Here is a 24445-nt window from a genome sequence, read left to right on the forward strand (position 1 = left end):
TATTTTTTACTATTATGTTAATAAACATATTAACAAAAGACAACAAACCCTATAAAATACAGGTGGTATAAATATTCGCTGTTGTTTGCTTACTTCTTTAATAATCAAAAAAATAGCACAGACAGAAGTAGGTCTTCCTCGTCTTCTTACTAATAAGACAAATAAGTAGGACCATGAAAAAACGGGGGTGTTTTAAGAGGTTTAATAAGTAAAACAAATTTGCAAGTCATAATACTTAGATCTTATTTTCATTGCTCGATTATATTATTTAGCAGGGTCCATAGGAGTTTTTAATCTGGTTTGTATATGATTATCGAAATTTTAATTTGAGTCCAAAATTTCAATCAATAATTTTACTAGACTAACAATTACAGAAAAGAAAACTTGAATCAAAATATGGAAAAGAATAAAGTTTCTTGTGGAGTGCTAAACCAACTTCGCAACTTTAAATATAACTTGTAATAATTAAAAAACAAATTGAGTAAATATGTGATTAAATAACATAATTGTAACTCATACGATTATTATATGCAAAATATAAACTTTTATTAATAAAATCAGTTGATTAAACATAGTGAAACCCCATATAATTTTATGTTAAATATAAACTTGTAATATAAACTTGTGGTGGAGTATGCTCCATACCCCCTCCGGTTGATTGAGGGGAGGCCTGTGCCCGGCAGTGGGACGTGTATAGGCTGGTTATGTTTATGTTATGAACTTGTAAGTAAAACACCTTTTATATTTGGACTCGAATTAATCACAATTTAAAAATAAATGTCGTGACTACATGCTGGAGAGTATCGTTATGAGGAGTTAGTGGCTGGGCGGTCACTGCGAGGGCGAAGGCGCGCGGCGCTCCGGGGACGCGCACGGGGATGACCCGCGGCGGCCCGCGCTGCCGGGGCTCTTGAGCCGCACCATCGTGTCCAAGTGACGGAACCTGTAGGTTACAAATTAAGCATGGTGCGCATAGGGATTAAAAACACCACATTTAAACAAGTAATCTTTTGGGAATTTTCTAGGCTAGAGTGAATAGGCACTATTTGCGTTTGCGTGCTCCACCTGAGACCACATCGCTGCTTAAGACCAGGCTGAATCGTGGTCAACGACTCTCACTTATTAAAAAAAAAACTAAAAATCAGTATTCCAATTAGATTTGCGCAACATAAAAGTAAGTGCGCAATGTCAACAAATGTCAAATAGAAATAGCAATAGCAACTGTTGGCAATATTGCTTTCTTAGATGAATGAGGGACTTTTAGGGATGTTCTCCATTGCTTTTTGCTTTTTTGCTTTTTTTTTGTGTCCATTGTGCTCAATAAAGTATTTTATCTATCTTCGACGTGGCCTTTTTGGTCATTGACCTTTCCCGCATAATGATACAGACAGTTGGAGTAGACTATACTTTAATTACTTACTTAGGTAGACTTTGTGTCCCTGTGAACGAGTTAAAAGAACTAAGTAACTCAACATTTCAAGTGGTCAATATAATTGGTAACTTAAAATTTGCCTGTTACGAAAGTAGAAAATGCCTCGAATTCGTATCACATAAATGGAAAACGGTTAAAGACTGAATAAAATATTCTATAGCAAAAAGTAAAAATAGAATTGTACCTCAGTGGCAAATCGTTAGCGTCGTGGTCGACGCTTTGGAAGAAGAAAGCGAGAGGCCAGCTGATCCAAGACGATTGTTTCCTGAAAGTTAAAACAATACGATGCAATAGGTACAATCTTCTTCTTATCCTGTGGGTTGTGGTTTCGCGGTGGTTTTACCAACCTCATTAACCCTAGTGTCAGGGCTATCATTGAGCCGCCAAAGTCCCCTGTAATGGCTACATCCTTACATCAGTAAGTAGTAACCGTGACCAAAGGCTTTACGTGCCTTCTGAAGAACGCACCATCTTACTTTCGGACAATCATATTGTGATCAGTCTGTATAGTCCTAACCGAACTAGAGTGATTTTTGTTATATGTCCCAAACGGGATTCGAACCCGGGGCCTCCGGATCGTGAGCCCAACGCTCAAGCATTGGGGAGGCCATTAGTAGGTACGATAAGAAGATAATTTCAAGTTTAAACCCGACAAGCGGATTAAGCGCGCACTTTAACTTACAGCCTAGAAGTCTGTACAGACCTACATATTGGGACATAAGTACCTATAATTTGCTTGTGATTAAAAAAAGTAAAAAATACTAACGGCGTCGACGGCTGCAACTGCACGGAGTCCGTATCGGAGGGAGTGTCCGGGGAGCGCGGGTGCATCGCGGGAGGGGGAGACATCGGAGACATGGGCGCGGGGGGAGGGGTCTTGTTGATGCCCGGGTTGTAAATTTTCGGGTCGCTAACCATCCGCACGAAGAACGACCGCTTGTGCGCGAGAGCCACACGAGTCTTGCGATCGTGCTCCACGTTCAAATCCTATAACAAAACAATATAATGTCATAAAAATATTCAAGCTAAGCACAGAACTGGGGGGTTAAAAAGGCCATATCAAAGCAATTCATCTATAAAAGCAATATTGCTATTTGATTACTTTTATATGCGCAAGTTTCAAATTGCAATATTGCTTTTTTAGTTGAATTGCTTCGATGTGGTCTAGACCCCCCTGGTTTGGATAGGGAGTTTGACACGTACCCTTTCCTTGTCCGGTCCTTCCAAAAGTTCCGAAGCGAAGTCCGATATAATTTCCCACGCTATTACTGGAACGGTAGAAAAAAAGGATAAAGTAACCTACTTAGCCGCGTACTTATATTAACTGTTGCTATGCTTTTGTAGCAGTGGAGCAGCGTGGTGGAGTATGCTCCATACCCCCTCCGGTTGATTGAGGGGAGGCCTGTGCTCAGCAGTGGGACGTATATAGGCAGTTTATGTTATTGTTATGTTATGCTTTTGTACCTACTGTTCGTAAAAGTCATCTGTATTGTAAAAGTCTAAACCGCGTAAACTTAAAACAATGTATAAAACAATTGTAAAAGTCTGTCCTGCGTCTTTCATCTTCTCTAATGGGTCTGCTTAAATTCTTAGCAGCGTCATCTTTGATTTAGTAGTTAGGTCCCTAGAGTAGGCTTGCACCTTATAAAAACTACGTTATGTTAAAAAGTTAGGCCCCATAATTACAAATGTCGTCTCTGGTGGCGTATTGCTGCACCACGCAGAATCGGATGACGAAGCGCTCGCGCACCATCGCCGGCACCATGTGTAGCTTGCCCGATGCGTTGATGGTCGTCAACAGCTTCTTGTTCAACTCGTCCACTTGTTCGCCCGTGTCCTCGGGAGAGCCCACCAGCCGGAAGCAGACTAGGCCCAACTGGGGATCATTCATTGAACTGTTTAGTTTCTAGAAGTAGTAACAGAATAGCCCATCACGTAGAAGATAAAATCTCTACTTAGTCGAGTTGTAAATCTAAGAAACAAAGGTTAAATAATGATTTAACCAAATGTGAAATAAGCCCATGATGATGATAATCTGTTATTACTACTCACCTTGACATCATTGCAAACTTCGAATCGGTCATCTTTTTTGACAAGATCAGCAAAGAACTTGGCGAGTTCGCAGTGTCGCCTCACATATTTCTGTAGCCCAGAGATGCCGTAACTCCTCAGCATGAACCAGAGCTTAAGCGACCTGAACCGACGGCTCAGGGGCACGCCCCAGTGCCGGTAGTCGATGGCCGTATGGTCGTAACAGTGCTGGAGGTAGAGGGGGTCGACGACCAACGCGCTTGTAAGGAGGTATCTGTTAGTGACCCACAGCAAGGAGCAGTCGAAGCTCGTGAGCATGAACTTATTGGCGTTGGTGTTGAAGGAGTCAGCGTACTCAACGCCGGCGAGGTGATACTTGTGCTCGGGGCAGATGAAGGCGCAGCCGGCGTAGGCTGCGTCGACGTGCAGCCATACACCGGGGTACTTGCGCACCACGGGCCCGATCTCGGGCAGGTTGTCAAACGAACACGACGACGTGGTGCCCAGGGTCGTCGACACGAAGAAAGGCACGCGGCCTTCTTTCTCGTCTTCTTCCATGGCCTACATACAAGATTCATGTAAGTATTTACCTATCTCAAGTTTTTGTGTCGTTACACTTAGGTACGATAAAGCTCTGATTTGATTAATGAAATGGAATTTGTACTTTTAAGATAAGCTCTCAGACTATATCCCAATTGGGATAGCCAGAGCTACATCCATCACAAGATGAACTAAGTACCTACCTGTGGGTAGGCTCACCGAGCTTTCTACCTATAGAAACTAAAATCATATATTCATTCATTTTACTTCTCCCCTTCATATTAGCAAACATAGCATTCTCCAATAGGCTCGATCAATTCAGGTGGAATTCCTTAATAAATTCCACTTCAAACGGATCTCAATTAAACGAATTTCTTTCATAAGAGGGTCGTATCGTGAATTTTCAGTATTTGCGCCATAGAAAGTGGCATACAATGTGGCTCTATTACCGCCGGGCGCGCGACGTATTTCCGGCATCCGTGGCGAGTCATTAAACGCGGGCTTGGCGCCTCCGCAGCCGTGCCGTCGCGCGCCTCCCTCTCAATTACCGTCCGATTATCCACCGAGGCGCCTGCTTGCACCCTATATCCTAACTCAATTAAAAAACCTGAACAAACCTGCGACGATTACACAAACGTGGTCAAAAATAATTACTCGCATTTAAATAACAACAAGGCACTTACCTCACTAAGTGTATCACCCCTCAATGAGCCATTTTCGTCGGTTTGTAAGATGCGGAGTTTGACAAAGCAGATCATGGCAGCTTTTTCGACGCAGGAGTGCGCGTCTTTGGAGCAGTAGGCGATGAGTTTGGAGAGGAGGTTCCCCTCGTCCTCGGTGGGAAACAGTTGCTTCAGCCTCTTGATTCCATTGGCCCGAGCCGCCAGCATAGATACCAGGACACACTCGCTCGCCGACCCCTAAACAAATTTGATTAATAGGTCCTAATAACCGTCAGTGTCCCATTGCAGGACAAACGCCTCTACTTTTCTTACAGTCTTCCCTGTCCGTTCCTGATACCGTTCTAGAAAGCGAGCCATCTCCTTGCACCATCTCTTTCTTGGCCATTTGGTGGGACACCGAAGCATTTTTAGCCTATATTAGCTAAAGAAATATGTAAAGCCTTCATTTTAACCTCATTTAATATGCACTAGGAATTGTTGATGGACAACGCTCACCTCGATGACCCCGCCGCCTTTGCTGCCCTCTTCGAGTGCTAAGAAGCTAGGAGGTAGACCAATTGCTTTACCTGTAACCCGTCAATTATTTAGTTTGACTAGGCCCTCATACATACGACAGCATTTTAATCTTTGTTACAGTACTTACTTTAAATATAAAATGACAATACTTTCATGGTTTGAAGAACAAAGTGACAAAAAAGTCTTGAAAATAATTAGTAATAAGTATAAAATTATTTACAGTCTATTAAGTTTGCGCAAAAGAGATATTTTAACGACAATTACAATAATTCACAGAAGACGTACGGAGAAATGACTTATCGATTCAAAGGAAGGCGCTTTTATTGGATAAAGACCACTTAACTCACCCATCCAGTCCAACATGATAATTTCTAGCTCGGTGCACGCAGGGCTTGCTGCCTGAAACAAATGGCCATCCTTGCATTTAATCCTAGCATTTGTAAGCTTATGCAAACCATCAGCACTATACTTGGATTAATACAGAATAGTTCTAAAAGGGTATTAAGTAGATAAGTAATATTGCGCTAATATTATTCCCTCCTGTAAAATCATAATCAATCCTTTATTTGCAAGTACACAAAGTTAAAGATCTTATTTTAAGTAAAACAGTGCATGTACTCAACCAAGTAGATCAGCATATACTCATTACATATACATACTTAATGTACTTGACACCGGAAATCTTACGAATTACTCGTATTTAAGACGCCTAGTAAATCTCTGTTGGGATGAACATAACTATTTTTATATAGGTACCTTATTCGATATTTACTTGATTTCTGCTATATAATATTATAAGGTTTTCCTCATGTCCCATCCAGCCCAACACAGAACGGAACGATGAAGGGCCTAAAATACCTTTGCCTCGTGTAGGATTTACTTATACGATCCCAAACGTTCCTTTTGCACGATTTTCTTACTTTATGCTCTTCATTGTTACTTTCGAATGACTGAACATAAGAAAGTTTGTCGATTGAGGTCCATTATATTTTTTACAGCTATCGGATTCAGGGAAAATTTTCGACTAGATGTAGGTAAGGTAGGTAATTAATTATAATTATTATAACTAATTAAAAGAGGTCTGGGACATGGATATTAATAATATAAGTAATAATAGGTATCGGGCAAAGTTGAACAAATTATCCATTATAAAAGATTCGCTGATTCGCAGATAGATTTTGCTTTGCATAAATCCAAGGGAAAACAGATTCAAATTCAAAAGCTTTATTCAAAGTAACATAGTTACACTTGGAATCGTCATTTATTTACATATCGAACGTCTCATGTGCCTAAAACTGCAGCTTCTCACAACTTGTATAGCCGGGAAAAAGAAGCTGTAAGAAAAACCTCGGCAAAGAAAAACCCTAGACGTTTTTTTTTTTAAATAAACATAAAATGTTATACAATTTGGTAATTTGTCTGTCTAATACATATCAGTTCCCAGACAGTTAATCCCATGCATCCATATCTTCTCGATAAACAAATCACTAATCTTTACGGAAATTACGATTACCGAGTGAGAGCCTTCAGCGCTCCCCATTTGTCCGGTCAAGTAGTTAATGCCATCTGCGGCAAATCTACAATAAGACACGTCAAAAAAAAATACGGAAACTACGGGAATGTAAAATAGAAACACATTTCTCAATCCTAAGTATAAAGTTAGATTTTAAATAATCAAATGATGTTTTTCAAAATAGCAGCTATTCGTATGGAAACTAGGTGAAGCTAAGGGTGTTTTGGACTTATGAAAACGACTAGCTGTTCGACGTTGCAAGGACCGTGTCTATCATTTGCAGCGCGTATTATAAGTTATTTAAAGGCAGCGATTACTTAGCAATCAATAACGTCGATGCATTCGGAAACGAGCCTTACTGTTGCTTGTAATATCTGTAGAATGGTTTGTAGGTTTGACATCTAGAGTTGACCACTCCACTGGTAGGTTGGTAGGGTACTAGTGGAAGAATGTGACGTGGATGTGCCCTGTGCGTGGCGATTGATGGCACGAGGCCTCAAAGCCTAAACTCACAACATAAGTGACTGATTGGGATGTAATACCCAATTAAGTAGGCTGTTTTTTTAATAATCATTGTCATGATCACGCATATTTTAAAACAAGTTTAATTATCTGCAAGTAGATATCTCACTATCTAACATGTGTATTAACTAGGTTACAGTTAAAAGTTGCGAAACGATGCAATTTATATGGACTATTAATTTACCTGCACTTTTTTCGTCCAAGCAAATGGGCCTATAATTTAAAAGTATTTTAATTATTTAAAATATTATTAAATAGAATTAATATAAATTATTTATTATTGAACATGTTATACAACTAATTATTTAATTTAAAAGTAAAACAGAAAAGGCGGGAACGGAAGTGAGAATTACGCGGTGAACGAAACAAATGAAGAACGGAGTTTGAGTTGTTCCCGACTCTTCTAGGAGACGTTGGTTGTGGAAAGAATTACGATGGAAATTAATAAATAATCGATAAAGTTATTCAATTACAGTGTATTCTTGAAAGCATATAGCTATTTTTGAGTAATGTAAGGTTCATTAATAGTCACTGTGGTTCCGGTACACCCGTTTGCTTCCCAATCGGGGAACAAGGTATTAACAAAGACTTGCACCAAAGAGGTATTAATTTATATTAAGTGCAGTTTTCACTAACACAGTTAACACAGTGTATAGACCTATATAAGCTAAGTAGCTTTAACAGAAAGCTCGGTGAGGTGGGGTATTAAGTTATTTTGCGATGGTTGTAACTCTGCGTTCCCCAATTGGGATATAGCAGGCTTATCCTAACTATAAGCGGAATATGAGTACGGATCACGGCTCAATAATAACCCTGACACCAGGGTCGATGAGGTTGGTAATTCACCTCACAACCCACACGATAGAAGAAGAAGTACGGATCGCAATGTTATGATTTTCCGTTCCGTAGGTTCTATCGCTGGACTACTGAAGACTGAAAGAGAGATTCGAAGCATCAAAATTTTGAATAGATACTTGTATCGGAAGGAAAATTAGTAAGTGGGATAGGATTTGTTAAGGCTCGTTTAGATTATCGAGGACCATAAAACCGTCTTAGCGCGGATTAGTAGGTATTTTACGATGCCTTGGGTCAGAGTAAACTGAAATCTCTCTAGGCTCTAAGCAGAATTACGAAACTAGATATTTAATCTGTAGGTGCACAAGATGGATTTGATCTACACATGTTTAGAATCTTAAAAAGTCTTGACGAGTTCTCTTAGAAAAATCATGAACCAATAGTAACAACGCTTCATCGAACTTTCTCTTAGACAACATGATAGATTATGAGCCATAAAATCATCAAATAAGATTGTTAAAATCAAATCACAGTCTATATCACTCACGTCCTAATAGTTAAACAATTGTATTTTATAATTTTATCTTAGATCGTGTGACGACCTCAATGCTTATGGGAGGGATTAACCGGCTATCGCGCAAAGTCGAGTGGAGTGGGAAAATCAGGAGCATGCCTTTGCCCAGCATTGGGATCGAATAGGCTAAATAAGATAAGATAATCACAATATATACACTTCTCATCAAAAAAATCGAAACACTTCCGTTTTCATTGTTTCTGTCCGAATTTAACACAAAAAAGAATTCATACGATGAAAAAAAATACATAAATGTATAGCTGGCAGTTTGGCCATTACAGTAATAAGCGAAAATTCTAAATTCAAAATTAGAATTTCATTTGTTTATCTTATAAACGAAATGAATCACTGTTTTGAGACAAATGTGTGTTTAGGGTTGGAGTACATTTAGCGTTTAGAAACTAAAAATTGGCGCCTATCCTTAAACTTTTTGTTTTTTATTTCAATACTGTGACTTTGGGACGTCTGAAAAAAGGTTTTTTTTCTAAAACGTATGGATACTTCGCCCACAGAAGCCGCCCAAGTTGTGGCATTGCTGGATTCTGGCATTAGTCAGCGTGTTGTGGCTGCAAGACTGCATCTAAGCCTGTCATCTGTTCATAGAGTCTATAAACGTTATCGGGAGACTGGTTTGTTCACGCGCCGTTCAGGATCTGGCAGGAATCGGGTCACTTCTGAGCGAGATGATCGATTTATTGTAACAACTTCTTTAAGAAATCGACGCCTTAACGCTTTTCAACTGCAGCAGCGGCTTCGTGTTGTACGAAGGGTGGCTGTAAGTGACTCTACAATTAGAAGAAGGTTGAAGAATCGTGGACTGGTACCGCATAAGCCAGCAAATGGGCCGAAATTAACTGCAGACCATCGAAGAGCGCGCCTTAACTTTGCACGTGAGCACCTAAATTGGTCATACCTACAGTGGAGCAAAGTTCTCTTTTCTGATGAGTGTAAAATTATGCTGTATGGTAACGACGGAAGGAACAAGGTCTACAGAAGAGACGGAGAACGCTATGCACAATGCTGCATTGAAGAAAAGGTCAGCTATGGTGGCGGTTCGTGGACGGTTTGGGGAGGAATCAGCGCCGACGGTAAGACAGAGCTTGCTTTCGTGTCTGGGCCACGTCTGCCTGCACTAAACTGTCATCGGTACGTCGAAGAGTGTCTCGAGCCTCATGTGATGCCCTATGCACATTTTATTGGCAACGGCTTCATATTCATGCACGACAATGCTAGGGCTCACACCGCGGGCGTCGTACGAGATTATCTTAACGAAGTCGATATCTCTATTATGGAATGGCCAGCAAGAAGCCCGGACATGAATCCCATTGAACATCTGTGGGATGAATTAAAGAGACGAATTCGAGCAAGAGATCCTGCCCCAGAAACACTTAGCCAGCTGCAAGATGCAATCCAAGAGGAATGGGACAATATACCACAGCATGTGATCGTGACTCTCATCCGATCGATGAAGAACCGTATGGAAGCAGTAATTAGAGCTCGGGGAGGGAATATAAGTTATTAAATAAACGTTTTTTAGCTTTTTTTTTCATTTACGTGTGTTGTTTTATCCATTTCCTTTATACTCCATACGGAATAAAAATGACTCATTTAACAAAATACGAAACCTATGAAAAATTCATTTAAATTTAGAACATTAACATTAAGATATGATAAGCTCATATTACTCACTATTAAACGACATACTGACACACAATATTAAACATTTATTCCTAAATGTACACATTTTTCTGATAATCCTGACAAAACGTAAACTTGCAAGGTGTTTCGATTTTTTTGATGAGAAGTGTATAAATAAGATAAAAATTTAGTTATAACGTATATATTTAAACTGGCGGTGTTGGTAACAATCACGTAACATTGTGGATATGGCAAAGTTGTAATATTACGGCCAGCGATTTTATGAAGCGGGTTTTCCGCGATGGAAATTTATCTGTAATCTGTATATTTTAAAGTATTTGTAACCAAAACCTTACTATTGCTTCTGCTTAGCATATTGTGGTCGTAATCGTTAAAAGAAATGGAATCGTTATCTCGATTAAACTGGCTTAAAGTTGTTACAGACTGATTTGAATTTCATATTACAAAATGAGAGTTCAGAAGCAATACTATAAAAGAACAAAACTACTAACACTTGTATTGTAGATTTCTTCAGCACTTAGTTTGTTTTCCTATGGACAGACGGCAAAGTAAATGAGGGAGCTTTTACCGATTTTCAGACTGGTGAGCAGAGTTATGTTAATAACATTAGCAAGATTGAAGAGAAAAGCAGCATTGTCACTCCGGCCCGGAACACGTCAATGCTTACCTAAGAAAATCAATTCATAACATTGAAATAATTAAGTATATGCATCCAATTCCGTGTTAGGTATCTCATAAAATGTGTGTTTTGGTCTTTTTAGTTGTGATTACGAAATGATGTGGTCTACAACATTTTCTCTAAGTAACTATAAGTACCTAGTAAGACCGTAACATTTCTTGGTGTAACATAGAAATAAGTGACGTCATAAAACCGCTTGATAAATATATAACGAACGCTGGGACACAAATTATATTAATTATAATATTAATTATATAGCATAGGCACGACCAACGTCCGAGTAAGCCACACCTCATAAACCTGACTTTGGGCTGGTAAAGGCGTTTCAATTAGTCATCGATATAGTTTTCAGAGTTTCTAAACGATTCTACGAGCGCTAACAACTGGTTTTTCGTAAGAACGAAAAAATATTCCTCTGCTATTTATTTAGAATATCTTAAACTTTCGTTTAACTTTAATAAGTTGTCGATTGATTTCTGAATAGTTTTAGTAGGTACTTACTCTTTATTTCATTGTACGTAAATTTAAGTACCAGCGAAAAGAACAGCATAATAGCGTATATAACTATTTGAAGTATAATACGAAAAAATATAATTCCTATAAGTATATAAGGTGATAAGAATATTGTCAAGGTTTACGAGATGATATTGCACTTAACATTTTCTCGTAGTCAAGCTCACTTGTGACCCTCTTAGATCGTCTTATGCCATCGATCAATCAAAACTTGTCCACTGTTAAACATGAGCTTCCTAGGCGTAAAAGAATAATATTAGCAAGACGAGCAAAGACCTTTTTTCAAGATATTTCCGACAGAAAACATGACGATGTATCTACAGTCAAATGTGTAACACTTCGGTAGCTACCTAGGTAATGCCCATTCGTTATAAGTAAGTAGTTATTTCGTTGATTATTAATAATATATATAATAATAAAACACTTCAATGCCCACAAATTTACAAAACCTTTACAGGATACGCTTATTCTTATTATTTTTTGTGACTTATTTATTAAGTTATATCACTACTTACATCCCTAATTATTTTCAATTAATTATACTGTATGGTTTCTTAACCATTAAAAATGTAATAAAAGGTTGTTACTGTAAATTTCATACTTATAGATGAAATTCATATAGAAACTTGACCTATTTTAATGGAACTTCTACAAACGTTTCTTTTTTCTCAAGCACGCATTCAAAGCTACCGCTTAACGCAAACTTTCTAAGCTCTAATATGATCGCTGCTACAGACTTCCCGTCTATGCAGCAGATGTAAAATAGAGTTCAAAAACAAAGTTGAAACAAACTCCTTGTATTTTTTTAAGTTGTTAATTTAAATGATTTTTGTTTTATAGCACTTACCCGTGCTTAGAGAAACTCACAAAGGGGAAAGTAAATCGAAAAAAATCGGACTCAGACGAGACTTGAACCTGCAGCTCTTGTCAAGCCGGGACGAGCGTATTAACCATTACACCACCAAAATAATAATGATTACCTAGTTAAGAGTCTTTTGTAAATATTTCCTTTATTTTGGTGCAATAAAGTATATTTGTAACTCTTTGTGACTTGTCAATTTGGCTGCTAAATGGAGGTAACGCTTAAACTTCATCGCGAAATGATAGGGCTTGGGGTGGTAATTGGTACCTTAATTTATAAAAGTATATTTTTAAGAAAGTTAGATATAAGAGTAAGTATAAGTGATTTACCCATGAGAAGCCGATGCACCCAATGCCATCGGAGAGCATGTCTCCAAGAATTGAAGGGTACCCGTTGCCCGAAGGGAAGTAGGCGTGGAACCGAGGGTGCTGCCAGTGCGTCACACCTGGCATGATCTTCTTCTCCACATCCTTCATGACGTCGTCCCATGGCTCCGGATGGAAGGGAGCCTCGGCTGGCAGCGCGGAGCGTAGGTAGCCAGGCTCCACGCTGGGGGTGACGCGTCGCGTGTGGAGTGTGTTCATGTACGTGCAGATGTAATCGACCATCTCCTTCCCGCGGATCCGGAACTCGTCGACGTCCATGGTGGTGGTGAGGTGTCAGCGTCGCGGCGTCCTCCGGCTGACTCGGCGACGGTGGTGGACGCGGCGTGAGCTCGGCGCGGCCGCGGGGGGCGGATCGCCCGCTGTCGTGCTTCGAAAGCGCGCTGTCACTACTGTGACGAAAGCGATAGCGAGTTTTGCTCGGGTTCTCGTTGAGGCGCTTATAGTAAGTAATATTATTATCGTTTATTCGGCTGAAAATACAATTGCGATTATTTCATGTGCTCTAACTAATTTCAAGGATTGCACAGGTTGCTTACTCAGATTACTTACAAGCGCAGAACTCGTAAAACGGAAAAGCTGTTGGTACAAAATGGAAGATGCCTATATATACCCAACAACGGGATGATGTAGGCTGATTGGATGTATGGATGGTTTGAGGTAGATCGACCGTAGCGCATCGTTTCGCTAATTTGGATACATAGTATAATTTACCTACTTACGCATTATTTTCTTTGTTATAAAAATCATTGTTGTATTAAAATTGATGTACTTATTGTTGATGTGTAATCGAGGATGTTAATGTATTGTTAACGTATATTAGCGTTTGATAAGAATTTTAATGGTAATAAAAAGTAGCGTTGTACGATTTAACAAAACGTTTAATATAATTTCAAACTGTGTTGGAGTTTATGAGGAGGATGTGCGTGAGTATGTGTATACTAGTAGATAGCTATGCGTATGAACCAGTGAGTGGTAGTAAGTGAATTTGTGTATGAGTTGTGCAATGTATGTAGGTACTCGTCTAAGAAGATCCGGGCCTGGTAGATATGTTTGTAATGTCCGAGTTTGTTCACGTTTTCACACAGAAAATTCGCTTCATACAAACTTCCGATCCCCGTTCCAAATTAAGCAGCAAGCATTAGGGGCAGTTTGACGACGCTTTAACGGTAAGAGCACTAATCATTTTACTTGCATCAATGTAACGGCGCCTCAAACACATTGCTTACCATATTACTTGTCAATTTTATTGACTAAATAAAAATAAAGAGAAAGAATTTCGCATGGACAAGAGGAGGACCTAACTTAGTGTAAGTAATGGTTAACACGCTCGTCCAAACTTAACAAGAGTTCAAGTCCCGTCCGAGTCAGAATGTTTTTTAAATTTTCTCTTTGTTAATTTCCCTAAGCATGCACCTATAAAAATAATTTAAGTAATAATATTATTGAACGGTTGCAGTATTTTGCAGTTAGTAGGTAGGTATACTGTAGCGTTTATGGGGCGCCTAGGTTTAGTCCGCTCACGCATCCGCGCCGCCCATCACGGCGTCACTGGTCGCGGTCGCAGCGGCCGACGCCGCCGCCGCCGCCCGCCCTCGATGCCACAGCCACTTCATTGACTCAGCTCTATATGCCGGGACCTATTTGACTTTTCGCACGCTCCAACACTACACAGCCTGATTTCAAATAACACCAACTTTCCTATGGAATATCGCTAATGTAAAGAATAGGTAACTATGATTATTTATGGTTTGACTTTTATTATGCTTTTAAATCATTTAAACTATTAGTTTTTTTTATATACATGTATACATAGGATCTCGCCTATTTCCAGTCGGGGTAGGCAGAGACCAGGGAATTCAACTTTTTTACGATCTATAATACCACTTTTGCTTCTTCCACTCACTTCTTTTTTATAAGTGTGTTTATAAGTGTCCATGAATGTTTGGTACATAAATGAGAATAGGCACTTGCCTACTTGACTTTGTTAGAATAGTCCATACCGAATGCACTTAGTCGAATGTCGTATTTAATCCCAAGTAATTTGGGTAGGGTAGTAGTTAAAACTTTAAAAAACCTCAGAATTTAACCATTTACAAATTAACTGTTTTTAACTTTCCTAAATGCTTTCTAAGTATATCAATACACACAGGTATCAAATTGCCAAAGATATGGATCTAAGCACCTTTCGTAAAAGTGCTGAGTGCGAATTTTACTTTTTACTGAAGAGTGGTCGAGTACGACCACATGAATATTCAAGCTTTGCTGGAGATTGACTCTTGCCTTTGTTTATAAACCTATTCAAATTCAGTGGAATTAAAAACTTTTCCAATATAATTTATTGTCTCATAAATCTTAATCCCATTTTTTTTAATCTAAGTAAGTAGTAAGTAGGTAAGTACCTATAGCATTTTCTTTTTTTATGAAAAAATACAAATCTTTATTTATAATTTGTCTGGCAATTTCTGGCAATAAAATTATGGAAATCGCCATAAAGAACAGCTTTAAAATAAATTCGACCTATTTTTCATAAAATTTAAGTGGCATCTAAATATTTTTTCTAAACTGAAATTGCCAGTTAATCCAGTGACAGAAATCAGTAATTCTCCAAAAAGATTTAAGTACTTAGATGTCCACTTAAACAAGGAGACCTTTACCTGTTCAGCATTATTACTTAGCTACTGGCTTTTACGGCAAAAAAGGTGTTGACATAGCCGTTTAAAAATAAATTACTTTTTTGAATACGACCTCGTTTACTTTTGCTGTTAATAAGCAAAAAGGTTTCAATAATAAAATATACCTACGTCTATGTAGACCCCAACGGTTCGTATTTGGAACCTTTCGTATGTACGAAAATGGAAAATTGGGTCATGTACTAGGTTCAAGATAAATTATGAAATTCTGATTACTAAATAGAAACACATCTAAAACTAACGAAAACCATTTTATTTTTCCTATTTAACTTATTTATGAGTTTTAATCAAGACAAACATAGTAATATGTCCGCCATTTTATTACCTTTTTCCATGACGTCACAGAGTTTTAGTTACTTACAGAAAGAATTTAGTATTCAAGAGCGGCAATATGAATCAGGACTTAGGTTTCTGTATCATGTACCTTCATTGAGGCAGATACGACTATCGGAAAGCTTTCGTGCAATACCTTCATGACCTACGTTTTGTTTGAACTAACGAGCACACACTGGATCAGCGTAGCCATGGTATAATAAAACGTGATCCTATCATACAATAGAATATACGAAAAATATTTATAAATAAGTTGTTGTTGTGAAGTTCTATCTGAAGAAAGTTCACATTTACATTACCCATTTGCAGAAACGCGTTAACCTTAGGTACGCATATTTATTTATTTGTGTGTTGCTATTATTTGTGAGGTAAGGACATTGCAAGCTTGAATCACCGGATTGTCCGAAAAAGTAAGATAATTCCATTCTCCGGAGGACACGTTAAGTCGTTGGTCCCGGCTATTAGCTGTAAAACACCTCCACCAACCCGCAGTGGAGCAGCGTGGTGGAGTATGCTCCTTAACCCTTCCAGGTGGTTGAGGGGAGGTCTGCGCTCAGCACTGGGACGTATATAGGCAGTTTATGTTTGAATGTTTTGACGAACGCATAGTAGGTATAGTATATATTATATCAGCATACTTGATCAGAGTACCGGATGAAAAACTCCGTTTTGTCGCCTTATACTTGTCGCCTACTATCGTAGGTAGTGTCGCAAAGTCCATGCCACTTTTCGTATCATTTGTTCAAAGCATTGATGTATAATGTAATATGTTGCTCTCATTGGTTCAAAGTAACATTAACTAACAACACAGTTGGTAGTTACTATAGTAACGTTATTATAAATCAATGGTGTAAACTGTTTTGAAACTGTGTAAACTTAAGTGCAACGCCCGTAACAAGTTGAGAAAGCTGCTTAGACTTTTCGAAGAATTGTTACTAAGTTTAAACCTTGTTTGTTTTTGTGAAAGTTCATCTTTTCTTAATTTAAGTCTACCCCCAATTATAATTAAGTAGTTATTTATGTACACCTACCTAATAGGTAAGTACATAGATTTTCTTATCTAATTACTTATTTCGAACCATATTGGGGTATTACATAGAATCACGAGTTACCAAATCACACTTTGTAGTGACTACGTGTCATATCAAGGTTTGCGTCTCACAATGACGATGTGCAATAGTTCACTTATACGGCTACCTCCAATAAAAAATGTACATATAATTAAAAGCTCGTCTTTTTATTAATTATCAGAAATGAGTAGGTATAGAAGGCCTGGCATTGAGGGCGCGTGAGGGGTGCAAAGCGGTGCGGGGGACGAAGCTGAAGGCACGCCACGGAGTCGCGTCGCTGGAACTCGCATTCTTCCCCACTCCTGAATACCAATGCCATATTATTATGTGTGATCTCCTCCTATTGTGCAATATACCCTACATTATATACCTAACGTCTCCATTGAGATCTTATTTTGCACTTATAGCCCCAGTCACGTTTCCGCGCGAATTATTCAATATTAAAGTCTTCGCTAAGCAATTTGTGTTGTAGTAAGATCTTGTTCTCACTTTCCGTTGTATTCGAGTTGCTCGTAACAGAACCGCGAGTAATAAAAACAGTTGCTAGCGGGTTAAATACATTTTAAAATAAAAGTAAGTACTTAAATTCATTTTTCACCTTTTCATGCTGCGGGTACGTACCTAGGTATTATTCCTTATTGTATGCTGCGGGTAAGTTTCTTTTTTACTGGACTGGAAGCTAATAATATAAAATACATTATATAATAGATAAAGGGCTCATTTAGGTACTTTCTAAAATGATAAACCATGTACCTATGGGCGATCGACTTATCACCTGTCCGCATGGTTCGTCATAATGCATATAAGGACTTGAAGGTGGCCGTACTACGTTGATTTTTGATTACTCCAACTCTGTCTAGCCGAACAGGGATTACTTACGGGCGTGACTTTATATGTATATAGGATAAGACTTAGGTTTTAATGTACATTTGCGTGAGTCAATCACTGAACTGAACCACGCTGCGCGATCGGCGGCGGCGCCGGCGTACCCATGCGATATAGAAGTAAAGTACCTATCGCATGCGTTAGATTAACCCCCACACTGAACCAGGGAAATGGTGGATTCGTTTGCAGTTTCATACTAAGACGATTCTAACACGACGCGGATTTTGCAGCGGTGCACCGTGTGGCGAGGCAGTGTTCATGTGTTAGGCAGCTTAGGTATGAGCGGATTACATACAATAGCCAATGTGTAGCCCTGTCGACTTCGACTTGTCGCTTCACTACCAACGGCGTCCGCGCGCGGTGTCGAGTAAGAATCGCCTCAATACCGCGCTCCTACGCGTTTGTTCCGCTTTCCCGGCACTATTGGTAGCATTCAGTTTTAACTACGCGTTATTATAACAGCCTAAGTGGTCTAGTGGTTAGAGCGCTAGGCTCACGATCTGGAGCTCCGTGTTCGATTCCCCATGGGGACATTGCCGAAATGACTTTGTGAGACTGTCCTTGTTTGACAAGGACTTTTCAGGCTTGAATCACAATCACAAAAAGTAAGATGATTCCGTGCTTCGGAGGGCACATTAAGCCGTTGGTGCCGGCTATTAGCCGTAAAAACACCTCCACCAACGCGCAGTGGGGCAGCATGGTGGAGTGTGCTCCGTACTCCTCCGGTTGATTGAGGGAAGGCCTGTGCCCAGCAGTGGGACGTATATAGGCTGTTTATGTTTAGGATACTTTACCTTTACCCTTTACGTTCTTAATAGACTCGCCATTATAAACCACTCTGGTCCATAGGTGCAAAACGAACAATGAGAAATGAAATCAAACATCTCCGTTAATAGCTAGAACAAATGGTTAGGTGGAGCCATTCGAAGTAGAGGGACATAAACCCACCGCCGTAATCCTATTAAATTTCATCATCACCATTGGCCTTATACGTCTGCTTCAGACGATTTATGACGTCATTGCCTCGAAGAAATGCACTTTCATGGCTGTACAAGCCAATCCTAGAGCGGCAAACTCTACCGCACGCTCTGCAGGAGAAGTCTCCGTCTGGTGGATTGTTGTCGGTTTGAAAGCGTTTCATTCTCCAGCACGCCAGTGTGAAATTGAATTTAGCAGCAAAGCAATCAATCGCAGCTTATTAAATTTATATTTACATACATAATATATAATATTTATATAAACATGATTGGTATATCACGCTCGTAAATCCTAATTTAATGGCATAGCCGGCGAGGATTGGGTGTACCTATACATATAATATACAGTAGTGACATCAATATCAAGTGGATATTCCTTTCGGAAAAATTCATGCATTTTGTGCTTTTTTTTAATTATTTTCAATTCTATACTTTTGCTATGGAAAATTCCACTGGATATTAACTCAGAATAATGAGCTGAATCATCATCCCCCTCAGTACAAGTAAGCTGTTAGATACTTAGATAGGATGTTCGTGACATCGTAACAAATACTGAGGGGGTGAATTAGACCATGATTCTGAGTTGATATCAAGTGGATTTTCCGTTCGGAAAATTCATGTACCAAATTTTTTGTGTTTTTTTTTTAATTATTTTCAGTTTTATACTTTTGCGACCGAAAATTCCACTTGATATCAACTCAGAATCATACCTAGTCTGAATCCTTCCCACAAAGTTTTCGTTACTATGTCACTGACACCCTGTATACCTACTATATACATCTGCTTCCTTCTTCAGGGGTATAGGCTATGTTTAGTTGCAAATTCTAATGATCAGCGTTACAAGTAAAGAGAAGATTTAACTTATGCAGACACTTTTGATAACTACTAAGACGGATAGGATGGAATTTCTATTTATTTTACAATTTCGTCCTAATTCTAGCCTATTAGGGGCTACGAATAAATAATAAATTAATGGCTAGTTTCCAACTTGTCAAATCAGTTACTTATTACTAAACGTCAAAACACGAAGCACACTGTGACGTCATAGAAAAACGTGATAAAATGGCGGAGTTATTATGACGCTTTTTTTTTATTCAAATTCATAAATGTTTTTCGTTACTTACTTTTAGATCTGTCTTTATTTAGTACTTTATTTAATCAGAATTTCATAATTTATCTTGAACCTAGTACACGACCCAATTCGTCGTGTTTAACCGAGGTCGGTTCCCAGCGTCTGTTCTGATCGTCACTAAAACAATTTAGGCGGATCCCCCGTAATCGAATTGGTAGCTACGGCCGCCTCGGGGGCTGCATTCCATCACAATTACTACGTTCAATTCAGTTATGTTCTCGCCATTTTATTACGTCGTCACCTCATAATTTGTGTACTAATTACAAATAGCACAGTTTTACGCGGGGTTACCGCTAGTGGTTATACATATATTAGGTATCTACCTACGAAGAATCAATGGGAAACCGATTTCGGAAGTCCATTTCATTCTTAAGCATATTTTCTAGCTATTTTGGGTAGGTAAGTTAAGTATATATTACAATAGCTAGGGCTGGTAGTTATTTCTGTCAGAGAATTAGTCTGGCGATTCAGAGGGGTAATGCTGCCAGCCTGTTGGGCACCTTGCCTCGATGTGATGCATTGGAGGAGGTGTTTTATTTATAAGATGTGTTTGTTTTGTTTTAAATTGTGAAAATAATAATTACAATAGTGGATTCTCTATTTATTAATGTTAGGGTTCGTAATGTTTATTTATTTAATTAATTATTATTAGATTATATAACTTAATAACAGACGGAATAAAGTCGTGAATCTGTGTCACGACTTTATTATTTTTAATTTGGAACTGGCATATTATTTCATTTGTTTTTATTTTGATTTCTTCTTTTTCGAACGGGAACGTTTTCCCGCTTTTTTGAAAAGGCGGTGACGTGGAATTTGGTTCGGTTGCGGTAATCTGTTATGAAGAGTTGAAGAGTTAACATTGTTTATGAAAATATAACATTATTCAAGAGAATTGCTGAATTGTTTGATTACGACGAGCACCTCCCCACCTGAGAGCAGTAGTATTATCATATTTCAGAAGTGGGATGAAGTTAAGTACACGCCTAGTTATAATATACATTTTTTTATAAGTAATAAGTAAATTTATTTTTATATGATTATTGTTGCGCTATGTGCTCTTACTCAAGTCAAGTATTTTAAGTAATTAATTACTAAATGTCTGTCTTGGCATATTGTAATATGATGGTGTTAGTATAGGTACATGTAGGAATGAATTATACCGATATTTTAAACATAATATTATAATAAGTGTATGATTCTAATTAAAGTAATAATAGATTGAGAATTATAATTGATCAGTCTTATATATTTTTTCCAAAGCAAGCTTCAGATTATTATTATTTTTAAATAGGTATAAACATTTTTAAGCGTGTTTATTTTTAGTAAAGGACTAATGTAATGTATTTTCTGCGAGATTTCAGAATAATGAAGTTACAAGAGTCGGGACCTTGTGACACGCAGTGCCACCCTAAGGCCGGGTTACGATCAGCCAGGATGTGCGCTGCATGCTGCATCGGCCTGAGGAGCATGCGGATCGCCGGGCTGAGCTGCATCCTGAACGTCGTCCTGAGGAGCATGCGGATCGCCGGGCTGAGCTGCATCCTGAACGTCGTCCTGAGGAGCATGCGGATCGCCGGGCTGAGCTGCATCCTGAACGTCGTCCTGAGGAGCATGCGGATCGCCGGGCTGAGCTGCATCCTGAGCGTCGTCCTGAGGAGCATGCGGATCGCCGGGCTGAGCTGCATCCTGAACGTCGTCCTGAGGAGCATGCGGCTCGCCGGGCTGAGCTGCATCCTGAACGTCGTCTTGAGGAGCATGCGGATCGCCGGGCTGAGCTGCATCCTGAGCGTCGTCCTGAGGAGCATGCGGATCGCCGGGCTGAGCTGCATCCTGAGCGTCGTCCTGAGGAGCATGCGGATCGCCGGGCTGAGCTGCATCCTGAACGTCGTCCTGAGGAGCATGCGGATCGCCGGGCTGAGCTGCATCCTGAGCGTCGTCCTGAGGAGCATGCGGATCGCCGGGCTGAGCTGCATCCTGAGCGTCGTCCTGAGGACCATGCGGATCACCGGGCTGAGCTGCATCCTGAGCGTCGGCCTGAGGAGCATGCGGATCGCCGGGCTGAGCTGCACGCTGAGCGTCCGTTTGAGCCGCATGCAGAGCGGCGACCTGAATTGCATGCAGAGCGACATGCGGAGCGACGTGACGACGCGGGACAGTTAAGAAGGTCACGTAGATAAAAATATGTTATGAATATTTAAACATAGAGGGATGGTCTTTCATCACAGTCTCGCGTGTAAAGCACATATCAGAAATTAATATATCACAAAATATTTCTGTTTGGTAACAATACCGATGTTTGGTTTAAAAAAAAGTAAACTAATGTGTCTCGGTGTATGTAAAGACCACAACTCACTTTGCTATGCAGAAATTCCAGGGCCTTGCTAATACTTGATAGCTTCAGTTCTATTCTTTTACTACTTCGGTTAAAAGATACTTTACTCTCAAAAAAGACATACAGTCACTTACATGAGAAGAGAACTTATAATTTAACTTAATAACTAATTTATACAGTGTCGTACGCACCGCCATACTTAATATCGCGCGAAAAACACATCACAAAAACCATATAGTCATTTACTTATTTTGTAAAATATGCTGAGCTAGTTTGTACTTAAATTTATTGAGCCTATGATAGAGGTGTTGCTACCTATTATGAAAAATGACATGTTTAACCAATGTGATGTTAATATGTAGGCGAACGTGCAGTGGATTGTATTGTTCATGGTATCCATATAATACTATAAAAGTGAAAGGTCATTAAAACATCACGAAGTCTCAGGAACAGAGAGTGCTGGGAGTCTTAAATTTTGCTTGGGGGTTTAGAATGTACGTACTCATTAAGAGATTTTGCGAAATTCAAACGCCAAGGAGATAAAAATGGGTGGCAAAGTTTGTACGAAACTTCTAGTGTTAATAGTAGGTTATCTAATTTACTAGAAAATACCCATTATTTAAATAAAGTAAAACGTATTTAGGTAATTATCTTTATAAACAATCCTTACGAAGGGGTGAAATAGGGGGAGTAAGTTTGTATGGAAAATATTTAATTTTTATAGCTATCGACTACAAACTCACTACCCGTGCGAAGCCGGGGCGGGTTGCTAGTTACCTACAGATAAAATAATAGGATCTGGTATTTTGGCTTTCTTGGCTCTCACACCGAAGAACTTTTGCAATTATTTTTTAAGCAGTACAATGATTCTAGTTTAATAAGTTTAGTTTACTTTAAGTTTAGTTTAGTTTTAGGAAAAATGAAAGGGAAGAGAGAAAGGGGTAGACCTAGGAGAACATTTATGAAACAAATAAAAGAAAAGGTGCAGGTCGTGTCGTATCAGGAGGTGAAGGTTTTGGCGGGAAGAAGAGAGGAATGGCGATTACTCCACCGACAAGAGCGCAGCTCTCAAATAAAGAGAGAATGTTCTAGTTAGAATCATTTGATTTAATATTTGGCTGATTCATAATGTTGGTTGATGGTTATCAACCAGACCGAATTCCCATCAGAAACAAAATCTTCGATATTGCTAATGTAGTGGGTTGAATCAAGTTTTAGCAGGTACGAGGGGACAGTTTTATACGTTGTTCCAAGTCATTAATTAAATTTACATTTTGTTGCATACAGAGGTCACCAAGTTGGAAATTGTTTTAGTTAGGCGGAGGATAGAAGAATTTAAGGAATTTATTAAAAATAAAACATTGTGCATTTATTTCTATAGATAACTAAAATGGTTACTCAACACCAGAATTTATCTAGGAAGTGGGCTGTCAGTAAAAAATTTGTTGATTTCGGCAATGGTGTTTGTTTGTTTGCTCATGAATTAAGAGTCCCATAATAACATTCTTTCGTTTCTCCTTCTATGGTTTGTGAGATGGAATGCTAACCTCAGCAACCTAGGTGTCAGAGTTTTTATTGGGTCGCCAAGGTCATGGTTTATGTAACGACTATGTATTTACATCAGCAAATAGTAACCGGGATCAACGGTTTAATGTGATTCTCAAAGCACGAAACATCTTACTTTCGGACAATCGGATGATCAGTCTTTGATGTCTTAACCAAACTGGGGAGTACATTCCCTCATTAATGAAAGGCATAGTTCAATCGTTAAAAGAGGTATCGCTATATGTAAGTGTCAATGGAGTAGATGCTCGGATTGTATGTAGAATCGTTAATGACAGTTTATATTATTAGACATGCCAGTAGTAATCGGACCGTCTTAGGACCGATATTGACAATGACGTGCCCCATCCGGGTTCGTGTAGCAATGTGAAGTTATTATTAAATGACGTCAACAGGTGTGGTCGAGTTTATGGTGCACTCTCTGTAAGAGCCCAGACTCATGTCAAGTTGAACGGTAGCGTTCTGTTGAAGAATAGCAGGCAAATCTGATAAGCAATATTTCGTACGTGTGAGAACTTTTTATCATTGCCAAAATGGACGTGTGGATGTTTTAAAGCCACCTTGTTATATATTTATTTTTGTCGAGCGGTTAGGGTTGTAAATAGTGAACCAGACAGGTGTACCTACCATAGAGGTATGAATGTGGCTTCGACCAAAGTCAGGACCATACGATGATAAGGATGGTAAGGCGACAGACATAGAAAGGCAGCAGTTATTAGATTTGCTCTATAAATACGTACAAGTATTATTTTGCA

At 39.1% G+C, this 24445-nt stretch overlaps 1 protein-coding gene across 1 annotated transcript; it reads right to left on the bottom strand.

Annotated features, from left to right (window-relative positions):
* Nucleotides 1-505: 505 nt before the first annotated feature.
* Nucleotides 506-12963, bottom strand: LOC126367245 (aromatic-L-amino-acid decarboxylase). The gene is made up of 10 exons (XM_050010657.1): nt 12649-12963; nt 5550-5601; nt 5182-5252; nt 4687-4923; nt 3485-4024; nt 3119-3308; nt 2636-2700; nt 2199-2419; nt 1617-1697; nt 506-943 (listed from the first exon to the last, which is right to left on the bottom strand). Exons 1-10 carry the CDS (start codon nt 12961-12963, stop codon nt 832-834), a joined length of 1884 nt encoding a protein of 627 aa, XP_049866614.1. The 3' UTR covers nt 506-831.
* Nucleotides 12964-24445: the final 11482 nt, after the last annotated feature.

The sequence above is a fragment of the Pectinophora gossypiella genome, chromosome 6, assembly GCF_024362695.1.
Source record: "Pectinophora gossypiella chromosome 6, ilPecGoss1.1, whole genome shotgun sequence".
NCBI classification, from domain to species: Eukaryota; Metazoa; Arthropoda; class Insecta; order Lepidoptera; family Gelechiidae; genus Pectinophora; species Pectinophora gossypiella.

Excerpts from the sequence above, each read along its gene's own strand:
- LOC126367245 (XM_050010657.1), bottom strand. The coding sequence starts at position 12,963 with ATGGACGTCGACGAGTTCCGGATCCGCGGGAAGGAGATGGTCGATTAC. Across the intron at positions 4,025-4,686 it reads GGGGTGATACACTTAGTGAG|GCCATGGAAGAAGACGAGAA; the intron begins GTAAGTGCCTTG and ends TCTTGTATGTAG. Across the intron at positions 2,701-3,118 it reads CGCCACCAGAGACGACATTT|TAATAGCGTGGGAAATTATA; the intron begins GTAATTATGGGG and ends CTACCGTTCCAG.